Source organism: Myotis davidii, unplaced genomic scaffold (genome assembly GCF_000327345.1).
Source record: "Myotis davidii unplaced genomic scaffold, ASM32734v1 scaffold199, whole genome shotgun sequence".
Lineage (NCBI taxonomy): Eukaryota > Metazoa > Chordata > Mammalia > Chiroptera > Vespertilionidae > Myotis > Myotis davidii.
Genome location: NW_006290680.1, coordinates 3,766,007 through 3,793,583, shown reverse-complemented (window position 1 = coordinate 3,793,583; position 27,577 = coordinate 3,766,007). Strand labels below are relative to the sequence as shown.

The 27,577-nt window shown below is 45.6% G+C and overlaps 1 protein-coding gene across 1 annotated transcript in view; it reads right to left on the bottom strand.

The window, feature by feature from the left end:
- The window catches only part of TOX2 (TOX high mobility group box family member 2), a 96,943-nt gene that overhangs the window by 40,952 nt on the left and 28,414 nt on the right, over positions 1-27,577 (bottom strand). The window contains 1 exon segment of the mRNA XM_006763764.2: positions 2,805-3,050. Within this exon segment, the coding sequence (XP_006763827.1) occupies positions 2,805-3,050 (246 nt within the window).

Genomic DNA, 27,577 nt, shown 5'->3' with positions numbered 1-27,577 from the left:
ATTCATGAGATGGATGTCAAATGCCTTAGCCCCACCCACGTCTCCAGGGACAATGTGCATTGCAGTCTTTGCAAACAATGTCTGTGGCATCCTGCCCATTGGGGCACCTCGGTGCCACCTGTGGCCCCCCAGCCCAGCTGCTCCAGCCCTCAAACACCTGGTAAAACTGAGAGGTGCATGGTAGGGGACAAAGCTGGACTTGAATTCTGTTGGTTTTTGTGGGTTTTTTTGTTTGTTTTTGTACTTAATAGTTGTGTGACATTCATTCATTTGTTCATTTATTCAAAGAGCCTACTATGTGTCAGGCCATCACTTCCTAAAGGTGCCCCTTCTGGGTGCACATAGCACCATACACTGATCTCAGTGAATACACTGAGCATTTACTCCATCTTCAGAAATGGAGTTTTCACTCATCTCTCCACCTGCAGGAGGAGTTCAAATGCATCTCATAGGCCCGGGCTCAGAACAATGCCTGGTCCCTAGTAGGGGGTCAGTAAAGGTTGCTGCACAGCTGATCACCGGTAGGTTGAAAAATGATCCCCTAAGCACATCAGGTCCTAATTCCTGGAACATGTAAATGTTACTGTATTTGAGGGGGAAACCCAACAGTCTTTGTGGGTGTGATTAAGTGAAGGCTCCAGAGCTAAGGAGATTCTCCTAAATTATTCCTAATGCCATCACAAGCATCCTTCTAAGAAAGGCAGGGGAAGGTTTCAATGACAGGAGGTGACAGTGACGTGAAGACAGGTTAGACGGATGTGGCCACAAGCCAAGAATATTGGCCACCACTAGAAGCTAGAAGCAGCAAGGAACAGGTTTGCCCCAGAGCTTCCAAAAGAAGCTCACCCTTCTGACACCCTGATCTGGGCCCAGGGATACTGAGTTCAACTTCTAGCCTCCAGAGCTATGAGAAAGTCTACTTCTGGTTGTTTTAGGCCATCAAGTTTGTGACTATTTGCTAGAGCAGCCACAGGACACTGACACAGTCACCTGCCTGGTCGGAGCCTCCATCTCCTCATTACAGTAATACCTTGTTTCCTCGGTTTGGGGAGCATTATGTGAGAACATGTTTGTAAAGCCCTCTGCATGGGGCTTGATTCCTAACAGGTGATGACACACATTACAGCATCACCCACACAGAATGCACATCCATCCACACACAGACACACACCTGCTTCCTGCAGCTCTGACAAATTTAAGAATTTGTCTTCATGGTGCTTGTCTCTCTTTGCTAGAGTCCCGATGGACAGACATATTCTTACCTGGTTTCCTAATTGGTCCGGTAGCCCTTCCCTGGGTGAAAGACTTGGCTTATCTTTCATTACTTAACAAGGGAATATAAAACTCAATGGGCCCTTGAAAACGCTGCCTAATGGAAGAATTAAAGCAATCTGAATTTGTGAAGCATCTTTAACATGAGCTTGTTTGAAAGAAATCTGGAGAATGACTGCAAAGTGGCTATTTGGACCGAGCCCAACAGAAGCATTTCCTAGGAGGAGCGATCAGGGGGTCATCTTTGATAAACAGATAACATCTCTTGTAATTATCAGAGCTATAATAACCAGGTGACCCTACAAAGGTACCTGAGAGCCTGTTCCTTTAGCTAAATACGACTGACAGGCACACACTGCCATTCAGTGACAGCGGGAATTCACTTTTATTGATACTACTACTAATAGCAAATATCCCCCGATGGTTTACTCAGTGGCAGACATTGGCTAAGACTTTGCCTACGTTATGTCAGGTACACTTTACAGCAACCAGGAGGTGGGTGGGCACTATGATGATTCCAAGGCCAGGGAACTGAAGTGGGAGAGCGGAGCTGAGATCTAAGGCAAGTCTGTAGGACGCCGGAGCCCGCACACGGCTCCACCTGGTCGCCACCGATCACCAAAGGCCTGTGACACCGTGGCCCAAACCACAACCATCCTCACCTCTGCACTCACAGCCCTACCCTGGCTCGTGTTTGCATAAATCCCCGAACTGGGACAGTCTAAAGGGGGGGAAGCTTTTGTTAGGAAATTGGCTGCCAAGCAGCTCAGGTATAAGCATTCTGTCAAAGTGGAATGAAAACCATACGGCTGTGGTATCTTCAGTTCTCCTAGAGAGAGAAGAGGAAGCTCAGGCCCTGCATTATTGATGGGCCCACAGAAAATTGTTCCTCAAGAAATGGAGCATCAATTTCCACTGAGCTCTTTTGCCAGACCTCCAACATTATAAAATGTGGATCCTGAGTTGGCTTCATCCCTCCCCCCTCCTTTCTCTCCTTTTATTTCTCACTCAGGTTTAAAAAAAACCCAAAAACATAAAGTGGATTGTATTGACAGTTTCACAACTTGGATATACTAAAAGCGACTGAATTGTACACTTTAAATTGGTGAATTATAGGGCATATGAATTAGACCTCAATAAAACTGTTAAGAATAAAAATTCAGGTAATTTACACTATTAAAAAGAATACAAAGAATGCTAAACAGGGTTCCAGAAGTGAGCAGTGTGAAGACATCCACTTTCCTCCATGCCCATGCCCATAGTCTGCAGATGCCCATGCGAGCAACCCAGAGCCCAGACCAGGGGTAGGCAAACTTTTTGACTTGACAGCCACAATGGGTTCTTAAACTGGACTGGAGGGCCGGAACAAAAGCATGGATGGAGTGTTTGTGTGAACTAATATAAATTCACCGGGCCGTAGTTTGCCCACGGCTGGCCCAGACCCTGCACACGAGCACAGGGTCCTCATCAAGGCACTAACATTCTGCTTCCCTGCTGGAACTGGCGGGAACTATGGTGAAAGAGCAACTCACCGTGGGCAGCTGGCCCGACAGCAGGTGGCTGTCTTGGGCCAGCATGTTGGACACCATGATGGCCGGGAGGTCCATGGCCTGGTAGGAGTAGGCAGGGAGCAGTCCGTTGGGCGCGAGGCTGTGGCACAGCGAGTGGTAGCCAGCTTCGTGGTCACCCAGGTGCAGGAGGGATGGCTCTGGGAGGTTGGGAGGTGTTATCGGGGGGATCTCATAGTCTTCGTTGCTCTCGTTCTGGGTGTTGTAGGTCTAAAACATTCAAAGGGCACGTTGTCAAGGGTCAGTGACTTACAAGTGCGGGACATGCTCGATAGCACCGATAACAATGGTGATAACAAGATGGCCCCCTGGTCAGACTCCTGCCCCGTCCCCAGATGGGCGCAGCCTCCTGCTAGAAGGTCTGCGTACCAACACCTGCCCTCCTGGTGGGGCCTGCTCCTGTTCACCTGCTCCGTTTTCCCACCAGATCTGGCCACGACAGCCCACCATGAATCCATTGTCCCAGCCCACCCATTTTACAGATGAGAGAACTACTCATCCCACCATCCACCATGGAAGGACAGTGGCTCACCCCAGGTTAGTATATGAGTTGGAAATAGAGCTAAAGTATCCTGACTCCGGGCCTGTGGTTTTCCAGGGCAGGAGGGTGACTTGCTCTTATGTGCTCCCAATACTCGGCCCAACTGGGTTCTCTCCTGGTCTTTCTCACCTTGAACAGCACAAACTTTCTCCTCGGAGCACAAGCTAGGAGCCATACTAGAAACCTCCCTTTCTGATCCTGATTTGTTCATTTTCCCCCTTATTGCTGCTCAGACCAGGATGTCCCAATACAATGTTGGAAAGAAATGATGAGCATTCCCTCTACTGGAATTCTCTGCCCCACCCCTTGCTCCCCCTTCATCTGGCTCATTCTTACTCATGCCTCAGCAGGTTTGGTGTAAATGTCTTCTCCAACACTCTCCAGAGTAGGTCAGACCCCACAGTACATCCCCAGGTTGCCCTGCATTTCTCCTTGGAAGCACTCTCGACCTTGTCGCTAACTAACTTCTTGTCTAATTATTTGTTTAATGTTTAATGTGAGTTCTGCCAGGACGGTCCTTGTATGTCCTGTTTTCCAGAACCTGGCACAAAGTAAGAGCTCAAAGCCAGTTAGTTGAATGGATGAATGAGCCAGTTCCTAGGGCAGATGCCATAAGCACGCATGTCGGCATCCCACCGATCCCTCATGATGCCCTGGAGGTGGGCCTTACTGTCCCTGTTGTTCAGGAGGCAGCATGGCGCAAGCGGTTAAGAGCCAGAGGGCCTGGTTTGAATTCTGGTTTCTCTGTGCACTAGCTGTGTGACTTTGGGCAAGTCAGTTAACCTCTCTGTGCCTGTTTCTTCATATGTGAAAAGAGGGTAATTACAGTACATACCACAGACTTGCTATCAAGAGCAAATACATCAATACGTGCAAATTGCTCAGGACACTGGAACATGGCCAGCTCTCTGTGTTGGTTGTTATTGGTGTTGTTGTTGTGTTTGCCTGGAGTTTCAGAGATGTTAAGAAACTTCTCCAAGGACACAGAGTGAGTACACAGCAGCCCATGCACTTGTTTTCCCCGCTGTGAATGTTCCTAACGCCTCACAACACTGGCCTGTGCACCAAGAGGTGGTCTGCCTTCAGCCTAATCATGGAGATGGGCTGGGGCTGATTTTCTTTAGATGGGACTCAGCCACCGGCATCGTATAACTCAGAAAACAAGAGTTCCAGGAAGCCCTCCCCAGCTCCCTACCCATCCTACAATAAGACTCCCCTCCTCTCATCCCCCCTCGCAGCCTGCTGTATGTGCTCCCTATAGTATCATTGCCTCCTGAAATAATGTCTGATTCTGACTTACCTTCTGCTGCCTCCTGTCCCCCAGACCTCTGGCTCTCTGGGGCAGGGGTTAAGGCTGTCTTGTCACCAGTGTGCCTGGCACACAGTAGGTGCTCAATTAGAAGATTTTGAATGAGCACATGAAATGGGGAGTGCACCAGGCTTTAGATTTAGACCTCACCCACATGTCTTCAAATCTATCCCTCCTGACAGATCCTAAGTCCCTACGTGACCTATTGTTCATGTTTGTCAATGTCCCACCTTCCGCTCTGCCCACCAGCACCCAGAACAGGTGCTGGCACATAGCACGTGTCCAGTGGATACTAAATGGCCGCATAAGTCCATTCCTTTCACTTCAAAACCAAAACCTCAGCACACTGGAACCGGCCCAATCAACCAGAAGCCTTTTGCAAATGTAAGCATATGTTGTATCAAAATATTGGAATAACACAGTTATGACAATTCACTTAAAGAGGCAATTAGCACACTTAAAAATAATTAGACATGCAAACACGTACATGCCTCCTTCAAATGCAATCAAACTCTAAATACGTGACAACTGAAGACCAACCCCTTCTGCTACGGACTCATACTGAGCGCCTACTGTGTGCCAGGCATCAGGCCCGGCTTTTCGACATGCACTGTCCATGTAATCTGCATGAGTTCTGCAAAGAAGTGGTGATTTTCTCCATTTTGCAGACAAAGATGAAGCTTAAAGAGTGGAGGTGTCACAGAGCTAGTGAGTCTTGGGTGGGATTCACACCCAGGTCTGTGACTGAATCCAGCATTTTCCCACACTCCAAGATTCCCATTTCGCACTTCCCCTGAGTCAGAGACAGGCACTCAATGGTGCCTAATTTGCTCTCTGGCACCAATGTCTTCATGAGAATGAAGAAAGGGATCCAAGTTGTAAGAGTTCTAGAAGCTAAAATTATTAGCAAAGCCTTACAGGGAAACCTCTGGAAAGAGCCGTCTCTCCCTTCCACCCACTTTCTCACAAACCCACTGCAATCACATCTTCATCCCACCGTCCACCAAAACTGCTTGGCAAGGTCGCCAATAACCCCTGTGTTACTAAATCCAATGGTCAGATCTCCGTCCCCACCTGACCACCTTGGTCTTCTTGGCAGCATTTGACCTAGTTGTCCACCCCCCTCCTCCTGGGAACAAATTTCTTCACCAGCTTCTGGGGCACCACACATGTTGATCTTCCCAAATCACAAGCCATTTCCTCTCCATGTCCTTTGCTGGTTCCCGTTCTTCCCCCCAACCTATGAGTGCTGATGTGTCACAGAGCTCAGATGCCAAACCTCTCCTCTAAGCACACTCCGTCCTTTGTGCTGTCATTCAAACCCCATCAATGTGCTGCTGACTCCCCAGCTCCTATCTCCAGCACGAACCTCTCCACCGAATCGCAGATTCACAAGCCCACTGTTATCTGACACCTCTGCTTGGCATTTAATAGACTTCTCAAACTTAATGTGTCCAAAAGAGAACCTGTCCATCCATAGTCCTCCCTTCCTCAACTAATGGCAAGTCCAGCCTTCTGGTTGCTCAGGCCAAAGGCCTTGGGGCTATCCTGGACTCCTTTCTTCTTCTCACATCCTACACCAATTCTTTCAGGAAATCCTACTGGCTCCATCTTTGGAATAAGTATTAAGGTGTGACCACTCTGGCCCAAGCCATCATCCTCTTTATGGTAATCTCCTATCTGATTGCCCTGCCTCACCTATGCTATGGTCTGTTTTCACCCAGGGGCCAGAATGATTCCGTTAACATGTAAGATCACATCGCTCCTCTGCTCCCCATCCTCCAGTGGCCCCCTTCTCACTCCCAGTACGAACAGAGTCTTTAGCATAGCTACCTGGTCTAGTGCCCCCACTCCCACCTCTGTGCCTTTCACTTCCTTCACATCACCTCCTACTACTCTCCTTGTTCATGCCACTCTGGCAACCTGGGCACGCTTCTGCCTCAGAGCCTTTGCATGGGCTGTTCGCTCTACCTAGAGCAGTGGTTCTCAACCTTCCTAATGCCGCGACCCTTTAATACAGTTCCTCATGTTGTGGTGACCCCCAATTCCATGGTTACAAATTGAACATAATTAAAGCATAGTGATTAATCACAAAACAATATGTAATTTTATATGTGTTTTCTGATGGTCTTAGGGGACCCCCGTGAAAGGGTCGTTCAAGCCCCAAAGGGGTCGTGACCCACAGGTTGAGAACCGCTGTCCTAGAGCATGCTTCTCACAAATATTCACACAGCTCATTCCATTGCCCCGTCAGGCCTTGACTCAATCATCTCCTTCTCAATGAAGTCTATGCTCACTTTCAATTTAAAATTGCAAAACATCGGCCATGCTCTAGTATTTCCTTTTTATCAACTGTCATCTTCTAACATTCAATATATTTTGTCTATTTATTGTGTTTATTCATTATTATCTGTTTCCCTCACTAGAATGTCAGCTCCATGAAGGAGGAGGTTTTCATATGGTTTGCCATTGCTTTATTTCCAGTTTCTTCAACAGTGCTTGGCATGTAACGAGTGCTCAAAACTATTTGCTGAACTAATGAATGAATGAATGAACGAATGAATGAATAAACAAACCAAATGCCAGAATAAATAGTGGTAAGAAAATGAATGGATTGGCTGACCATGAAGATCCTCTGTCTAGGAGAAAGCTTATTTTTGACTCTGATCAAGGGAATGATTCAGTCCAGCATTCCTCACTTCATGGAAGTGGTGCATGAAAAACTATAACTGACGGTTCTTTGTGGGAATGAGTTGCGGGGAGGAGGCATTGAGCAAATGTCAGGGCCAGGAGGTTACCAACACACAAGGTGGTAGAGAGCTCCATACCAAGCAGATATGGGTTATGAGGCTACTACAATAGCCTTGTTCCTCAATTCCTCCATTTGCGCTTCTCTTTTCAAATCAACTATGGGATTCAAAGCAAAGCAACGTGGCTGGGATCGAAGGGGACTTGAGACGGAGGCTATTGGGTTTTTCCTGCACCAGTCCAGGGAGAGAAGAATGCTGGACGGATTCAAATGGCCTGTGGCTTTCCCTTGGGTCAGAGAAGGGTAAGCCTTCTCCTAGAATTCCTAGGAGGAAGGGTGTTAATAAAATATTGAAGACAGCCTGGCCAGTGTGGCTCAGTGGTTAAGTGTTGACCCAGGAAACAAGAGGTCACCAGTTCAATTCCCAGTCAAGGCATATGCCCAGGTTGCAGGCTACATCCCCAGTAGAGCGTGTGTAGGAGGCAGCCGATCAATGATGCTTCTCTCTGATCGATGTTTCTATCTCTCTATCCCTCTCTTTGCCTCTCTCTATAAAAATCAATAAAAACATATTTAAAAATACTGAAGGCAATGACTCCTCAAGGCAGGGTAGAAAATGGGCAGAGGGTAGCCCTATCTCTGTTCTTTCCTAGGAGGAAGGGTGTTAATAAAATATTGAAGGCAGCCTGGCCAGTGTGGCTCAGTAGTTAAGTGTTGACCCAGGGAACAAGAGGTCACCAGTTCAATTCCCAGTCAGGGCACATGCCCAGGTTGCAGGCTACCTCCCCAGTAGAGGGTGTGTAAGAGGCAGCCGATCGATGATGTTTCTCTCTCATCGATGTTTCTATCTCTCTATCCCTCTCTTTGCCTCTCTCTATAAAAATTAATAAAAACATATTTAAAAATATTGAAGGCAATGACTCCTCAAGGCAGGGTAGAATATGGGCAGAGGGTAGCCCTATCTCTGTTCTCGGGGAGGTGGTGGAGAGGAAGAAATCTGAGAACATCCAATGGACCAGAAGCGTGTTGCAGAGATAAGTGTATGTTCTACAAAATTCTCAGAATAAATTCATTCACTTACCACAATAAAATAAAATGACAAAGGAATAGAAAAATCAACGCTAGTAAGTAAAAAATACATAAATTCTTTTAAATAATTATTTCTGAAACAAATACTCAAAGCTTGAACTTCGAGAAAAAAACATAAACCCAAGAGATTTCTAGGAGTGGTGAGCTGAAAAAAGCAGCTGTTCCTAAGATAACTGCAGGATTTACTGACAATTTTATAGATTCCTAAAATAGAAGAGGTATGGGATTATAAATTTAATAATGATCACAAACTAAAAACCTAGAGGATTTCAGCTAGAAGTTGTGCCGTTCTTAAAGGAGAATATTACAGATACTGACCAATTATTGACATTGCAGGGAAAAATATAAGTTTAAATACATTTGTTACCATTTCTTAAGGTAAAATTTACATTAAATAAAATTTACCATTTTAAAATGAACACCTCAGTGGCATTTAGGATATTTACAATGTTTTACAATCATTATCTCTATCTAATTTCAAAACATTTCATCATCCCCAAAGGAAACCCCATACCCATTAAGCAATTTCTCCCTATTCCCCTGCCCCCCAAATCCCTGGTAACCACCAATCTGCATTCTGTCACCTATTCTGGATAGATTACCTACTTTGTGTATAAATGGAACCATACAATATGTGACCTTTTGTGTTTGGCTTCTTTCGCTGAGCATAATGCTTTCAAGGTCCACCCATGTTGTAGTATGCATCATTACTTCATTCCTTTATATGGCTAAATGATATTCCACTGTATGTATATACCACAATTTGCCTATCCATACATCCATTTATAGATATTTAAGCTGTCTCCATCTTTTGGCTATTGTGAATAGTACTGGTTTGAGCAAGTATGTACATTTGAGTCCTTGTTTCCAATTCTTTTGGTTATATGACTAGGAGTGGAATTGCTGCGTCATATGGTAATTGTATGTTTAACTTTTTGAGAAACCATTCCAATTTTACATTCAACCAGCAATTCAGGAAGGATTCTAATTTCTCCATATCCTCACAGACAACACTCAGGGCCCACTGTTTTCATTATAGCCATCCTAGTGAGTGTGAGGTGGTATCTTGTTGTAGCTTTGACTTGTAGTTCCCCAGTGACTAATGATGTTGAGCATCTTTTCATATGTGTCTTGGCCATTTGCATGTCTTCTTTGGAGAACTATCTATTCAAGTCTTTTGTCCATTTTTAAATTAGGTTTTGTTAATTTTGATAAAGTCCAGTTCACCCATTTTTTCTTTCACTGTTCATGCTTTTGATGTCATATCTAAGATCCACAGCCAAATCCTAGGTCATGAGGAATTACTCCTATGATTTCTTCTGAGAATTTTATGATTTTAGCCCTGAGACTTAGGTCATGGGCCCATGTATATGGCATGAGGTAGAGTACAACTTCACTATTTTACATGTTGCTATCCAGTTGTCCCAGCACTGTGTGACGAAGAGCCTGCTCTTTTCCTATCCAATGGTCTTGGCATTCTAAGTTCAATTGACCTTAGATATTAGGGTTTATTTCTGGACTCTTAATTCTATTCCATTGTTCTTAATGTCTATCCTTATGCCATTATCACACTGTTTGGAATACTGTAGCTTTGTAGAAATTCTGAAGTGTGAACCATCCAACTTTGTTCTTCTTTTACAACCCAGCACTGTGTGACGAAGAGCCTGCTCTTTTCCTATCCAACGGTCTTGGCATTCTAAGTTCAACTGACCTTAGATATTAGGGTTTATTTCTGGACCCTTAATTCTATTCCATTGTTCTAAATGTCTATCCTTATGTCAGTAACACACTGTTTGGAATACTGTAGCTCTGTAGAAATTCTGAAGTGTGAGCCATCCAACTTTGTTCTTCTTTTTCAAGATTGTTGTGGCTACTCCGGGTCCCTTACAATTCATATGAATTTGAGGATCAGTTACCCCATTTCTGCCCCAAAAGGCTGGTGGAAATCTGATAGGAAGTGCATTGAATCTGTAGATCACTTGGGTAACATCACCATCTCACCAATAGTAAATCTTTCAATCAACAAATATGGGGTACCCTTCCATTTATTTAGGTCTTCTTTAATTTATTTCAGCAATGTTTTATGGTTTTCAGTGTTCAAGTTTTTCACTTTGTTGGTCAAATTTATTCCTACAGATTTTATTCTTTTCAATGCTATTATGTATGAAATTGTTTTCATAGTTTCCTTGTGGGATTATTCATTGCTGGTGTATAGTAGCACAGCTGATTTTTGTGTATTGATTTTACACTTCAAACTTTGCTGAATTTATTAGTGATTTATTTGAAATTTTAAGGGGAACAAGAAATTCCACACCATTGGAGAAACAAACAAACAAACAAAAAGAAAGGGGAAAAAATAGAATCTAATCAATCTAACAAAAATCTGAAAAGCAATAAAAATAGTAATGAACTATGAAACATGATAATAAAAACCTTCATAAAATGACAGTACTAACACTAAATAATAGTAATAACAATAAATATTGATGTTTTAATTCCATTATTAAAAGAAAAATTAATATTTTGATTAAAATAAATGAATCTATTATATGAGATTTATAATAGCCACATATAAAATAAAATGACACAAAAGGCTAAAAATTAGCAAATATATCAGGCAAATAAAAAGCAAAAATGGAAAATTTAATAACAAATTAAGTACAATTCAGGGAAAAAAGCATTACAGAGACCAAGTGGAATACTTAAGTTGACAAATGATATAATCCACTAAGAAGAACTGAAAGACAAAAATTTTTATGTTGACTAATAAACTACAGGAATATAAAATGTAAAATACTTTTAGAAGTACAAAGAGGATTTAATAAAACCACTAACACATCTCTGCAAAAATGGACAAATTAATCAGATAAAAATCAGGAAGAAGACTTGCATAACATAATTTCCCCTCTTGATCTGTCCCAATATTTAAAGAATACATACTATTTTCAAATGTCCATTGAACAGTTAAAACACATGATCATGTACTAGATACACAGATCATCTTGAACTTTTCAAAAGGTTGAAATGATACAGACCACACTCTAGGAGAGTGATGGCGAACCTTTTGAGCTCGGCGTGTCAGCATTTTGAAAAACCCTAACTTTGGTGCCGTATCACATATAGAAATTTTTTGATATTTGCAACCATAGCAAAACAAAGACTTATATTTTTGATATTTATTTTATATATTTAAATGCCATTTAACAAAGAAAAATCAACCAAAAAAATGAGTTCGCGTGTCACCTCTGACACGTGTGTCATAGGTTGGCCATCACTGCTCTAGGATCTAAATGCACTAACCTAGTTTTTAACAAAAAAACAAAGAAGGTAGGGCACAAAGGAGCAGAAAAAATAATGAAGGGAGGCAGATGCTCCTAAAAACTTAGGTGCTTTAAGAGCAATCTTCTAAATAGCTTTGGGTTACAGAGGAAATCACAACTGATATTACAGATAATGAAAACACTGCCTGCAAAACCTGTGAGAGATGAGCAATGGAAAGTTTATAACTTTTTACCTAAATACATTTACTAGAAGATAAGAAATACAAAATAAATGAGCTCAGCACTCAACTGAAAAAGCTAGAAATAGAATAACAAAAGAAACCAAATGTCCGTTGAAGAAAGAGTAATAAAACAGAAAACACATTTTAGATAATCTAAGGAAGAGCTGCTTTTTTGAAAAGGCTAACAAAATAGTAAACCACTAAGAAGAAGAAGAAAAAAAGCTCTTTCATTCCTCTTTAGATACCCTAAAAGGAATGAAAGATATATTGATTCTTTGAAAATCATTGAGAAGTTCTTTTGTAACACAGTATAAGGCTAATTTGCATAAATGTTTATTATTTCCAGCTTAATTCTGTTGTTTAAATCTTCTAAATGACTATTCATTTTCTTTTTCTGTTTGATCCATTGGTTTCTGAGATATGGTAAAAATGTCCACCATGATTGTAATTTTATCTATTGCTTCTTGTATTTCTGTTCAATTTTTTTTTGCTTCATTTATTTCAGATCTAAGTTAGTAAGTATTTACAAATTAATGATCATTTCTTCTTGGGGAAGTATAATTTTCATTATTCCATGGCTTTCTAGGTTATCCCCATTAATGGTTACTAGGTTCTCTGAATGACACTTGAACTATCCATTTCCAACACCCACCCCAACTCTGTATGAGAGCAAGGCAGACGATTCACTGAGGGAACTGTGGGAGGGTGATTTGACTTCTCTCCCATCCTGGCCCCCACTTTCATTCAAGTCAAGTGAGAAAGGCCCCAGGAGCACAGCTTGTGGGGACTCTGAGTACAGCACAAAAAGGAAGTGGCATCGCACTCCCTGGCAGAGCCTGGTGAGAGCCCTCAGGAGCAGCCACCTTACGTCCCCAGAGTTGAGAGGCTCAGGAGGACACCGTTGCTGGGAGATTTTGGAAGATGGAGGATCACAGAACCTGCCTGACATGAAGAGAGAGAGAGAGACAGAGACAGAGACAGAGACAGAGACAGAGATAGGCAGAGAGCAATCTGCACGTACACGGGTTGCCAAGCAAAGAGGTGGGAGTTGCTGAGGGGCAAGGGAAAGCTAAGGAAGACAGGCAGCCAAAGGCAATTAGAGGGCCCCACTCAAGACATTAGCCTGATAGGGTGGGGGACCTCAGCAGTAGGAGGGATGTCAGCAGGTGTACTAGCTGCAGAGTGAATCCCCAGTTCAGCGTGCCTCGTGGAAAAGAGCCAGCATGAGACAGCCTGCTCTATCAGTGGGCACCAGTGGTGGCCATCAACAGTACCAGTCGGCAAAATGGGTGACCCTGGTCCCTTAATGACACTGCGCCTGTCCTGATCCCAGGGTCTCCCGCGGCTGCAGAGGACCACACCAGTCCCCACGGCGGATTGATTTCCGAGGCCAGGAGCTGGGGAGGGAAGAAGATGGGGGGGGTGGGGGGGCTCCCCTGCTTTCTTGTACCCTGTGGAGTCCAGCCCACTGAACAGCCAGAAGTAACAGCGGCAATACCAAAGTTCACACAGGACTTATGGGCTCCAAATGCTTTTAAGAATTTCAAATATTTTTCCCCCCAAAAGCTTGAAGATGCTTAGAATTCATAATCAGTGAGTACTGTTTTTTGGATCTGCAGAAAGAATGGAGGGCCTGAGGGAATTTCAGTCCTGACACCTACTTGCTGAGGGACCTTGGGCAAGTGATCCCACCTGCTCACTCCTGACAGCTGAGAGTCACTGGAGGAGACAGATGTGGAGACACATGACAGGCAGTCACCACGACTCCCTCCTCCCTACCCAAGGAAGGGAAGAGAAGACCTGAGGTGTAAGCAGACGTGTTCAATATCTTTTCCATTTTGGAAACTGAGGTTCAAAAAGGCAAAATGACGTATCCAAAGTCACATGAATAGCATTTATGGAAACAAGGACGAGAAGCCCTGACTATCCAAAGCCAGCGTGTGCGCTACCACTATTCACACACACCGGTCCTCATCAGCCCAGGGCACTCCTGGGTTTTGCCTCTTGTCCCAGGGTATTTTTTAAAAAATATGTTTGTATTTATTTGAGAGAGAGAGAGGAGGGAGTGAGAGAAACATCAATGCGAGAGCAAAACATCGATCAGCTACCTCCTGCACGCCCCCTACTGGGGATCGAGCCCGCAACCTGGGCATGTGTCCTAACCTGGAATCTAACTGGCAACCTCTCGGTCCATGGGACGATGCCCAACCAACTGAGCCACACTGGCCAAGCCTAGGGTGATTTTTAATAGTGCCCTCTTTCACTTTAAAACCGTCCTGGTTTGGACAACAAATAATATGGCCACGCTACCATCTACCATTTGAACACCTAAAACCCACACCCTATAGGTGAACATCTCAGCTAACGGACTGTCCTTCAACTCAGTGTTTTCTGACTCTGTTTCGAAACAAGGGAAATGGTACCTTATCCAAACCCAAAACCCAGTCCAATGGAGAGGGCACCCAGCACTGTAACTTATTACATGTACAGTGATTTTACAAATTCAGCGGGGAATGAAATGCAATTTTGTCAGGCTCGTCGGTGTCCATAATAACCAAGGCGAATTAATCATCTTGGATAATACCCTGGTGTCACCCGTCCCAGAGATGTTTAATAGAATCTGATTCATGCCTCGCTGTGCATCAGATCTGCAGTATTGCCACACTTTCTGAAAATCAGTACAGTTATACCTTCTTGTTGGGCTGTCATTTTCCTGCTCTAAAAATGCTTCTTTTAAAAAAAATAAAAGTCTTTGCCCATACATAAACGAAATAGGAGTGAAAACGCCATACTGTTAGAATTACATATGGATGCTGGAGGAGGTGGGGGTAGAGAACGTAGTACCTTTTAAGCCTCTATTTACAGGCAGAACCTCCCGGCCGTGGCGATACAGGTGAAGGAGGCCGTATAATGCCCTCCTGTTGCCGAGAGGACCTGGACATGCTTGCATCAGAGCAGACAGAGGCACCAGACTGGGACAATGACAGTCCCATTAGGCATGCGTTTTGTTTACTAAAACTGTATCTGGAACCAACGTGATAATCCCCGTGCGTTCTTGCTCAGAAAATAATCTGAGTCCTTTTAAGTTTCAGACAGCTGCCCGGACTGATGCCCCGTGGAGGGAGGAGGTCTAGAAAAATGAGCGACTGACAGTGGGTTTCCTACTTTAGGAGGAAGTAATCCCAGCAGAACAGAAGGAACAGGCTGGGGATGACTTGGGGCACAACACTGGAGTGTGGGTGTGGCCTGAGCAGTACCCTGTTTTACAGAAAAAGAAGCTCACTTTTCCAACTGCCTCTATGACACTTTCCCTTAGATGTCCCAGAGGAGAGAACTTTTCCTGCAAAGGTCCAAATAACAAATGCTTTTGGCTTTGTGGGTCATACAGCTATTCAACTCTGCCTTGTAGCATGAAAGCAGCCATAGTCAATTTTTTAAAAATATATGTTTATTGATTTCAGAGAGGAAGAGAGAGAGAGAGAGAAACATCAATGATGAGAGAGAATTATTGATCAGCTGCCCCTGTACACCCCACACTAAAGATTGAGCCCAAAACCCAGGCACGTGCCCTTGACCGGAATTGAACCTGGGACCTTTCAGTCCACAGGACGATGCCCTATCCACCACGCCAAACCAGCTAGGGCCACAGTCAATATTTAAACTAACAAGTGTCACTGTGTTCCAATAAAGCTTTATTTACAAACAACAAGTAGAGGGCCAGATTTGGCCCATGGGCCATAGCTTGCTGATCCCTTCCTAGGGGTGCTTTTGCTTCCTCATATAACTTTTACCATCTAAAAGAAAATATACTTGATTTTAAAAATACACTTATTGCCTGTTCCCTTTACTAAAATATAAATTCACTGTTTGGTCGCTGATTATCCTAAGGGCCAAAGACAGTGCCTTGCACATAATAGCCCCTCAATAAACATTTGCTAAATAAAATAATACATGAATGACTCATAGAGGTTTTGGACTACTGTGTTCACAGTTATATCCAAGCACCCTGAGCACTGCCCAGCACACAGTGAGTACTCAATAAATATGTTTTGAATGAATGACTGAATGAATGCACAAATTAATTTATTGATGCTGCTGTGGCACAGGGCCGGGTGGGCTCTGTACCACCTTCTCTGTAAGTTCTAAGAAGCCAGAGAAGGTCTGAAGTGGCCTTCCCCTCAGAGATGCTGCTCAGTACGAAAATATTCTAACTTGACTTCTGAGGGTCTCCTGATTCCTCATAGAAATCATCTTCCCATGAAGGGTTGAGCCCCTTCAGCTATGCCCCTGAGGGACTGTGACCTTGGGACTGGGCCTCAGTGACACCGTCTGTGAAAAGAGGGAGTGGACCAAGGGATTTTAGTTCATGTCTGTACCACTGGTTTGCAGGTAAACAGCCAGACACGAGGCAGTGCTGATGTTAAAAGCATTTTAAAATGATGAGTAGGCTCTCCAGTTGTTTCCGTGCTAAAATAGCTTCTGGGGGAAAATTATGTCTATTTGCAGCTTTTTTTTTTCTTTTCCATTTCCACCTTTTGAAAACTACAGAAGTAGCATTGCCTAAAAATATGCCAGGCCAGCTGCCTAGGGATGAAGGTGCTGAAGTTCTCAGAGACGGCCTTTGTGAAGTCCTGTGAATCTGCGATGAGTAGGGAAGCCCCCAGACCACGCTGCTCTGGGGACACTGGCCTGCTCAGACCCTTCCAAGGCTCGCTGCCTTCGGAGCAGCATTCCAGTATCTGTCTGGCAACCAAGGCCTCCTGGACCAGATCCTGCAACGTCACCTGATGCCAGGCACAGTGAGCCCACTGCAGCCCCCAGACACTGCCTGCTCTGGTATCACCGGGTCCCTGGGTGTGCCAGGCCCTCTGAGTGAGCCATTGTCCTCCCAGGTGATACCACTCACCCTCAGGACTGTCACAACACCCTTCTGCATTCCCAGTTGGCAGCACCAAGGACTGGGCTCAGGACTCTAAGCCTGCTCTGAGCAGAACAGAGAAGGCCTCCTCCTACAGCCTGAACCCCATGCTCCTATTAATATGCCCCTGAAAGTTCTATCAGGAAACTGCCATCCAGACACCATCCACTCCTTAAGGTTTATTGATCCCCCGCTGTGAGCCAGGCTTGTGCTATCCTGTGCAGCTTTGGGGGAAAAATAATAACATCAAGAATTTATACAGCACTTACCATGTGCCAGGTACACCCCTGCGTTATGTACTTTCAACATGAATTTATTCATCTTAACAACAACTCTCTGAGCCAGGTGGTATTATTATAACCATTTCATGGAGGAAAGAACGGGGACACTAAGATATGGAACTTGCTGAAAGTCACACAGCTAGGAAGGGACAGAGCTGGGATTCCCACTCAAAAACTAGCTCAGGGGATCAGAATCCTGCCAACAACTCCGCATGAGCTTGGAAGCAAATCCTCCTTCAGTCCAGCCTGCAGATGAGACCACAGCCCATGAGCAACACACTGGCTGCGGCCTCACGGGAACTCTTGAGCCACAGGCATCCAGCTAAGCCACACCTGGATGTCTGACCCACAGGAACTACAAGACAATGAATACGTGTTGTTTTTAAAGTAACAAGTCTCCTCATGAACTGGCACTCTTAATGACAATGTGATTCTGCCTCTTTACGACCAGGAGGTTCTGACTGAGGGGGTTGGGGCTGAGATGCTGCATGTCCAACACGCCCCTGGGGATGCTGCCGGTCCATGGGTCACACTGGACAGCAAGTCCTCAGGCCTTCAAAGCACAGACTTTGACCCAGACATACCGTGGTTCAAACTCCAGTTCTGTCACATCCCAGCTAAAAATCCCTGACCTCAGAGAGGTGACAAGACCTGCTTACAAAAGGTCACATAATAAATTAGAGTTAGCTGGAGCCACAAACAGAACCTTGTATTCTGACTTCCAGTCCAGAGCCTCGAAACTGCAGCTAAACCCACTCTCCTGACTAGTCTAACTAAACTACACTACTGGGCCTGCCGCGTGTTGGGTGTGTGTGCATGTATATCCCTGTATATGTGAGTGGATGTGTCTGCAGACAGGTACAAACGCTTGTACCAATGTGTATGTGAACGTGTGTAAATGTCAGCACGTGTGCCAATGGATGTGCAAGAGTTGTTCATTCATTCATTTATCCCTCCTCCCTCACCAGGTATTAATTCAGCTCCTACAATGTGCCAGGTCCCTGCGCCTGTGAAACCAACAGTCTAAGAGGGAGGCGGCCATTAAAAACATAACACAAACAAAAATCTCATCCGTGTGTGTGTGTGTGTGTGTGTGTGTGTACTGCTCACAACAACCCCAGATCCAGGTGCTATCATTACCTCCATTTCACTGAGGAAACTGAGCCCTGAGTAACTTGCTCAGAGTCAGAGTGATGCTTAACATGCGAACAGGCGTCTGTCAGCAAGCATGCCTGTGTGAGCATGACGGGGATGTGTGCTCATATGTGTGCACGAACGTGTTTGCATACAAGCTTGTGTGTGTGTGTGTGTGCACGCGCGCGGACCTGGAGGCACTTTTCCAGAGACATCTTCAAATATTCCATAATCAAGATTTTCTGGCACCACGATATTGTGTCACAAACACACACACCCAGGCACACACACTTTAATTTTAGGTGTTCATGTGGTCAAACCTTTCTGAAAACTCTGTCCACAGAGAAACGGGCGTGAAGGTCGGAGCCTGCAGAGCTGAGCAAATCCGGGGAGTCCCATATCACCTGCTTCCCCAGGGCAAGCCAGGGTTGGAGCAATCTCACAGCTTGTCATCCCTTAGGAGGCTCACACCATCCCTCCCCTCCCAGCAAGTTCAATAAATTACGCAGGCTGTCAAGGGCTGGTCATCCACACCAGGAGTGAACACAATGATCGACACAAGATGCAAATGAGCTGATCTGGCCAGGTTCCCGCACCCCTCCCCCCCCGCCACCTCTCAACATGGAGACACTTGTACAAATGCCTTGATGAGTTTTTTACTCTTTATTGAAGCAGAGGATGCAATAGAAAATGCACAAGTCATAGTGTACAGCTTAATGATGAGTCTTGCCCAGGCAAACAGACTTGTGTAAACAGCACCCAAATGAAGAGAGAAACCCCTACCAGTATCTCTGAGGCTCTTCTAGGCCCCCCAGTCCCCATCCCACCAGCATAGCCACAGTTAGAGTTCTGTCACCGTGGGTCAGCTGTGCCTCTGCATGTGCCTTATGTAAATAGAACCATCCAGAAGGTGCTGCTTTGGTGCCTGGCTCCTTCCCTTCAACCTGGTGTCTATGAGACTCGTCCGTATTATTGCGTGTGTTCTAATTCCCTCATGCTCATCGCTGCATAGTATTCCACTGTGTTAGAATATTTTGCAATCATCTATCCAATCTACCGTTGATGGACACTTGGACTTTTGCAGTTTGTGCTTTATAAAAAGCGCTGCGATGAACATCCTTATACGTCTGGTGAGCAGATGACTGCATTTCTGTTGAGTGAACCCTTAGGAACTGAGTTACTGGGTCACAGAGCTTTAGGCAGTTTTCCAAAGTGGTCATACAATCTACCCAGCAGTGTGTGAGGGCATCAGCCACTCCATATCCTTGCCAACTTGGTGTTTCTGCTCTGTCCCACATTTCCTGCATGGGCGGGGGGGGGGGGGGGTTTTCAGAAATCAGAATGCTCCCTACCTTCTGCTGCTCGTCCCCTCCCATTGCTACCTCTGGTCATTGCTGACTGAGTCCAGCAGCAGCAATAAAATTCCAGCTGCTCTGTGCTTGCTTATCACACAGATACACCACCTGCCCTGAGGGCCATCCCAGCACAGTGAACAGCCAGAGTGGCACAGACACCCCCCCCCCCAAGACCCTGAGCTGTTACACGGAGCTTTAAGGTCTTCTTGAGGGGACTTGGATGAGGACAAGCCCAACTCAGTGTAAAGCAAGGCTTCCGCAAGGCCCTGCTTCCCCATCTCCCTCCCACCTGTCGTTCCCATGGTCCTTCTCCCAGTCCTTCCCCAGTTGGCACAACCTCCCCTCCCGGCTGTGCACCCCAGCGCTCCCAGGACACCCAGCTCCGTGCCCCTGGGCGATGGTTCAGACTCTGCCACCAGGCGAGACCCCAGCCTTGAGGGCCCCTGGGCTGGATTTCTATTTCCCTGACACGCAAGCCCCATCTCATTCATTCCACCCCAGCGCCGTAGAAAAATGGCCACAGAAAACAGGAGCTACCAGGCATTTTCCTCGCTCCTCCACGACTGTGTTTCTCTTCTCTAAATTGCAAATTGTTACAACAACAAAAACTTTATCCAAGCTCCTATCATAAGCAGCACTGTCTGAACTGGTTACTTAATACCCACTTAACCAGTCCTCTTAACTAACCTACACTCACCTAACTAGTCTAACTAAACTACACGCCTTAATTAAACTGCGTCCACTTCTGGTTTTCTTAACTAACCTGCAAGGGAGGTAGTAACACTCCCATTTTACAGAGGTGGAGAGCGAGGCCAAGGAGGGTAAGTAATTTGGCTGAGGTCACACAGTGAGAACAAGGCAAAAGCAAGAGTCCCCTGGAGCACAGATCTGCAACGGAGTCCCTCGCACTCCACACTCGACACTCCCACGGGAGCTGGCAAGAGGATGCCAGGTCTGGCAGGGCAACGACCTCAGGCCTAGGCCTTTGTTCCCATCAGAGCCACGGGCTTTGAGTATATAAGAGACAAGAAATTGGCTGTCTGGACCCCATGAAGGCCTTTTCATGTTAATGAGAGTGAGATGTGCATCAAGGGGGCTTGGCAAGCCCAGCTGTTCCCTGAGGGCTGGGCTGGAGGGTGGTCAAATGGGCAGAGGGGGTCGGAGTGAGGGTGGCACATCTTCAACAGGCTGAGAATGATCAGGAGGGGAGGGTGCGTTTCTTGGCACATTTTAAAAGCAAGACAGTTCCAATAGCATCGTTCTCATTTCAAGCCTTAAAGTAATTTGATTTTCATGAGATAGAACAGCTGAGGGCCCGCCCCTCTGCTAATGTTTCTGATGCTGCATTTGACTCCTGTGCCCACCACGTCCCGGATGGGTGACCTAGGCAGGTTGTTTGATCACCTGAAAATCAGTTTTTCATTTACAAAACGGATACTTTCATAGACCTCATGCCAACTACCATTTGCCAGGTACCAAGCACTATAACGCTGGGTATTAATGTATCTTACTTCTCCCCACATCCCTTTGAGGAGATTCTAAAGACAAAACAGAAGCTCAGAAAAGTTGGTTCAAGGTCACCAAGCCACGAAATGTCAAGATCAGAATGTGAGCCCAGGTCTGTCTGTCTTCTGGGTCCTTCTCCTTATAACCCGCCTGACCAACAGCACCTCTCTGAAACCTCCCTCAGAGCCCCCGGGCCGCCCCTCAGCATTGCGCCGGCTCACCCAGGCCGGGGAGGTCAGTCTCTGGTCTGTTGGACAGATCACTGTCCCGCCCTGGGACTCAGGTGGATGGAGGAGGCCAATCCCTTGGCCACAAGACATAACCTAGAAGGCCCTGCAGACACCCAGTCAGCCCCCATTCACAGATGCAAAAACCAGGGCTCAGAGAGGGCAGATGACCCACCCCAGGGCCCACGGCGAGAGGCTGAAGAGGGCCAGACCCAGGCTCTTGATCCTCCAGAAGCTCAGGACCCAGCACCGTTCCGGACAGGCCCCACCTCTGGCCTCCTCTCTGCTTCTGGGTCACATGTGTGGTGATGAGTAAATGTGTTCCATCAGGGACTCTCCACCCTCCCCAGCGTAGACCCAGGCCCGGCAGAAGATGCTAAGGTCGGGATGGCTGGGCATGGGAGAGGCATGCTGTTTTTTTAAAGAAAATCCTTGAAACCCCATTTCCACCTCACTGCTGCTCCCTCCCCCACCCCATAAACTTCCTAAGCCATCTTCATTGTTTCCATTCCATTTAGAGAGAGTGAATGTTTCCAGGGATTCAATTTCTCTCATAATAGTTGGAAGGAAACAAAACTATATGCTGTAAACATTCACTGCATTGTATGAAAAATGTCTTTATTGTGGGGGAGGTGCAATAAATGCAGACAAAGGCCCCCCTCCCCCAAACCTGGCCCCTGATGCCTCCATGCCTGTGCCCTCAAATATTTCAACATCTCATCTCACAGCCGGGAATCTAGAGCTTTAAAATAAATATATTTTCCGCCACTGGAATGCAAAATTAAGATTGGTGAGGTGTAAGTGCCAACTCCTTCTCAGCACTGAAAACCAGAGAGGCTATTCCATTTTTCTGAGCCCGTGTGTAAGGACTGATGCGAGGAAGCTCATTAGTTCAGTCTGACATCTACTCAATTCTTTCCATATACATAGGAGGATGGGGTTTCCCCCTCCTCGCATTTTATCCTCCAGCTGCGCAATGATATTAAATTTCATCAGATTTGAGCAAAATCTATGGTCTTGAAACCGTTTCCTTTAAGGCTCCTCATATTTATTCAGAATTCATGAATCATGTTCCGATAACACAACCGTAATTATTTTTAAAGTGTGATGTTTGTGGCTTTAATAGGAAATGCTTGCAAAAGGCCTTTTCTGTTTGATTGTTTGTAATCTTAGCAGTAATCGCTGCTGTTCCCTTCTCTGCACCACAGCAGGCGAAACACAATTGCATTTTAATATGAATAGCGAGCCCTTCACCCAGGTTTTAATTAAAGCAACAAAAGCCATGTGGTCTTTGCCCTTTAGGAGGTACACAGACTCAGAGGCCAGTTACCAAGCCTAGAATCTTAGATTTCGACAATGGCCACGGCAGGAGAGCCTCCTGCCTCTCAGTACATTGGATGGGAAACATTTTTGTCTGTTTGTTTAAAAAAGACTCCATCACCAATCTTGTCTTTTGTGTTGCGGTTTCCTCATCTGTAAAATGGGAGAGCAACAGTGTTTACCCGATAGAGTTCACAAGATGAAATGAGACCAGCTATGGAAAACATTTAGCCCCAGTGCCTGGGCCCAAGGAATTGTACTGTAAATGTCATTATTGTTGGCATCATTACTATTTAGGGTTGGGAAAAGCCAACAGGCCATCTACCCTCATTATTTGCATGAGGAAACTGAGGCTCAGAGAGTTACCAACACAGGAAGAGGGTATAGAGTGGAGCTGAACCTGAACTCAGCATTCCCGGCTCTTTCCCCATTCTGGGCATCTTACACTGCCCTCTGCTGGAAGGAGGATGTGCCTTCAAGGCCACAAGGACAGTGCCCAGGGACTGCAGGCCTAACTCTGACCAGCTCCTGGTCTTCTGGCCTCATGATTATACCATTGACCCCCTGTAGGTACGGAAATCTTGGCCTCTGGGATACGATAACTCCACTCCAGCACATGTTCTGCCGGTACGTCTAGGAAGGGCCCATGTTGGGCACTGCTCACACCTGGCAGTGCTCCTAACGGTGGTATTCACCACTCCATAGGCCTAGGATTACCCAGGAGCCCCCTGAACCCTACACCCTACTGTACAGTACCTCTCCCCTAGCACACAAACACTGGGGCCACTGGGACTCCCACTCTAAGAACAACAAGTCCCCTATTTCTCCAGATGTTTCTTAGAACACACCGTCCCCTCCATCTCCTGCCATAGTGGGAACCTGTCTCCTCCACATGTTCTGGGATGAGCTGCCCATTCCCCCACTGCCCACGTATCTCAGGTGGGAAGGCAGGACTGATCCTCCTCCCTCTCCACTGCCCCAACCAGACCACTATCACCTTCCCTACAAATCCACCCCACCCCACCCCACTCAGCTCCCCCAGCATCAAGCCACTCACGGTGCCCACACATCTCCTGCTTGTCCCCTTTCTCCATCGTGCTTCTGGCCGTCAGCTCTGGGCTCCAGCTTCTCACCCACCCCACGCCAGCACCAGCCTGGGTCCCTTCAGCAGCCACCATGCTGCTGCTGGGCTCTTGGCTCCTCTGCTCCCAGGAGCTTCGGCTCCGCTCTGTCAGCTCCCCTCGCCCTGGACACACCCAGGAGCCCATCAACGCCCAGCCACAGCTGCTCACCTTTGAATCACTACCCCACGTCCACTCTGTGACTAACGTGTCCTCACCATGCAACTCCTTCCCTCTTTCTCTCCTTACCCCGCCTAGATTCCCTGATCCTTCACTTCAGTCTCTCTTTGGGGCAAGAAAAAGCTTGTGTCCTTTGGGTACCGTGCCTGGCAAGTTCCCTGCCCTGGATTCGCCCAACTGTCTGCACCCACAGCCCCTGCACCAACAGCTCAGTCTCTCGAGTGCCACAACCAATATCCCGGACCTCCTCTGCCTCTCAGACCTCCAGTGCCAGCCCATCAACCTCTCCGAGGAAGCAGATGCTTTCAGATGCAGCCGCCCTCTGCTCTGAGCCATCCCATCTACAAAGGTACTCTGTCCAGCTCTGAGCAGGACCCACCCACTCCCACCTTCTCCCCAAACCGAAACCATCAATTAACCCTTCCTCTCTTGAACCCTGAGCATTACCCTCTCATCTGGACTCCTTCCACCAGCGATTAAACATTCTAAAGACCCTCTTGTCCTTCAAAAAAAAAACCCTCTTCTAAGGAGTCCTCATCTCTTTGAGCTAAGGCTCTTGCCCATGTCCTGCACAGCCAGACTTTTCACAGGTTGTCCATACTTAGTTTACATCCTTACCTCACCGCTCCTCCACCCACACAACATCTCTGGGGCCTACACAACATCCCCTATCCATTAAAATTGCTTTTTTTCCAAGGGCTCTCTTTTTAGACCATACCCATGTCTTTCCCCCTTAGGGATATATCTCTGCTCTCCTCCTAAACTCTAAGGGTCCCCACAAGACTTGCAACTAGGGGAGCAGTGGGCAGAGGCAGCTCGTCCTGGGCTCACCCCCTGAACCTGTCTCCCAGGGCCCTTTTTCTCTGACTTTGAAGTCAGCTAACAGCAAGCTCATCTTGCCTCACTTCTGTCACAGTGACTTATTTCTCAGTGAGTTCATGCAGCTCATGTGGCCTACTTCTTTCTTATAACGTTTCTAAAAAGCCAAAGCAGCCCACCTAGGCTCTCAACTGTTGATTTTTCTGTCTTAAACCCTTCCTTCATTTCACTGTCCCAGCTGTAATAAACATACTATCAAAATCGCCTGGACTTGTGGTGTGAACTCTTTCCTGCCCCAAGTCAAGAACCCACACACTGCTGCCTGGCCCGAGGCAGACCCACTCAGGGCCAGGGCCCTGGACCCCATCTGGTAATATTTCTAGCATTAGAAAATAATTTGAAAGTAAGTTTTAATTTTTTTTAATTGAAAATGAGTTTTAATTTAAAAAAAAGAAAAAGGGCAAAAATAAACTTGCTTTCTCTGTGGTCCTGGGTAGCTTCCTTTTCCTAAAACTATTAGACACATTTTGACTCTTATCTCAGCCAATCCCTCAGAAGCATTTGAGCCTCTCTTCTTGTTTAAATTTTACATAACTTTTTGAAATTATAACAAATCCCTATGGTTTAAAACCCCTGAAATGTAAAAAGGTACAGTGAAAAAGTCTCTTTTCTCCCCTGTCCACCTGCCCAGTTTCCACATCATGCACACACAACATGTACAAACACACACAGAATATACAAAGCCAATGTTACTAGTTTCCATGTGTCCTTCCGGAGTTGCTTTAATCAAATATAAGCACATAAATATGCATTCTTATTGCCCTTTTTTTGCACAAGTGGTAACATACTGTACTTATTGTCCTCTATCTTGCTTTTTCAGTAAATAATGTATTCAAGGAACTTCCATATTTCTTCCATTTCCTCATTCTTTCTGACAGCCACACAGTATTCCACTCGACAGACGTACGGAATTTCTTTAATTAGTCCCATATTATTGCAAATTGGGTTGTTTCCAATCTTTTGCCATTATTAACAATACCAAAATGAATAATCTTGAATATGTCATTTCTCATGTGTGCACAGATATCTGTAGGATATATTTCCAAGAAGGGAATTGCTGGGTTCAAGGTTAATGCATTTGCAATTTTGATAGATGTTGCCAAATTGCCCTGCATAGGGGTCACACCAACGTACTTTCCTTGTGTTATGTATAAAGTGCCTGTGTCCCCACAGGGGCTCCAGCAGAGTGAGCGTGTTATCAAACCTTTGGATTGTTGCCACTCTAATGGGTAAAAAAAAAAGAAAAGTAATTTCGTTTCTCTTATTAAATTGTTTTTAGCATCTTTTCATATATTTAAGATTCACTTGTATTTCTTTTTCTGTAAACGCTTGGTTCATATCTCCTGCCTGTTTTTCTACTGGGTTTTGAATTGATTTCTAAGGACTTTTTACATGTTAAGGAAATTAGTACTTTGACTATATTGTGAGTTGAAAATATTCTTGCCCAATTTTTCATTTGTCTTTTGATCTACTTACGCTGTTAAGGCCATGCAAAAGTTGTTTTTCATTAATTTATGGTCAAATTTTTAAGTCTTTTCTTCTAAGACTTTGCAAAGTTGTAACATATACCTCAAAGGCATTATTTCTGGTGCCTTTATAGTTTCCTTGAGTACATATACACCTTTCAATTACTTAAAGTTGATTCTCTGATAGGGAAGTAGCTATGGCTCCAACATCATTTCTCCCCAGATCCCTTCCCCCCTTCTTGGAACAATCTGCCCTCGGCTTCTAAGACTCCATGTTCTGCTTCGCTGGCACTGCTTCTCCACTTGTTTCACGGTCTTCCCTTCCTCCTCTACTTTGTTCTTAAATGTGAGAACCCAAAATGTAAGGGTCGTTGGTCCTCTGCTCTTCTCACTCTCCTCTCTGCAAGTTTCAGTCTGTCAAGGTTTTAATACCTCCAAGTTCACTTCCCGCAGGAGCTCCAGAATCTGACAACTATCTACCTCCTTGGACAAGCCTCTCAAACGTAACGTGTCCAAGTCTGACCTCACCAAACCTGCTCCCCACCAGCTGTCCAAGAAAATGGCACCACTGTGCTGGAAAATGGGTCCATGCTGGACGCCTGAGTGAGAGGCGCCCTTTCTCCTCCATTTCTCTGTCCCTCCACATCCATCATCGTCAAGACCTACCAACTTGATTTCCAAAACGTACCTCAGACCCATCCACTTCTTCCCATTTCCTCTACCACAATCTAGGACACATCACCCTTCCACTTGGCCTATTACACACCCTCTTGTGTGGTCTCCCTGTATCCACCTTTGCCACTGAGAGCTTTTAAAACTGCAAATCTGATCACGTCATTCAATATCAATCGCTCTCTTTTCTCCTTCTCACTAACAAAGCCCAGTGACTTGCTTTGACTAACTGAATGTGCTAGAAATAGTCATGTTCCAGCTCTCTCTCTCTTTAGAACAGTAACTGCATTTCTCTCTCTCTCTCACGCACACACACACACACACACACACACACAACAGTTTTTTTTCAATAACTCCTAGGACAAAGTTGGAAATCCCTAGTAGTAGTATTTAGAGCCGTGAGAGTGGAAACTCGACCCACAGCCAGGAAGGCTGTACTGAGGAGGTGACCTTTGCGTGTCCCTGAGAGAACAAACAGGCATGTGCTG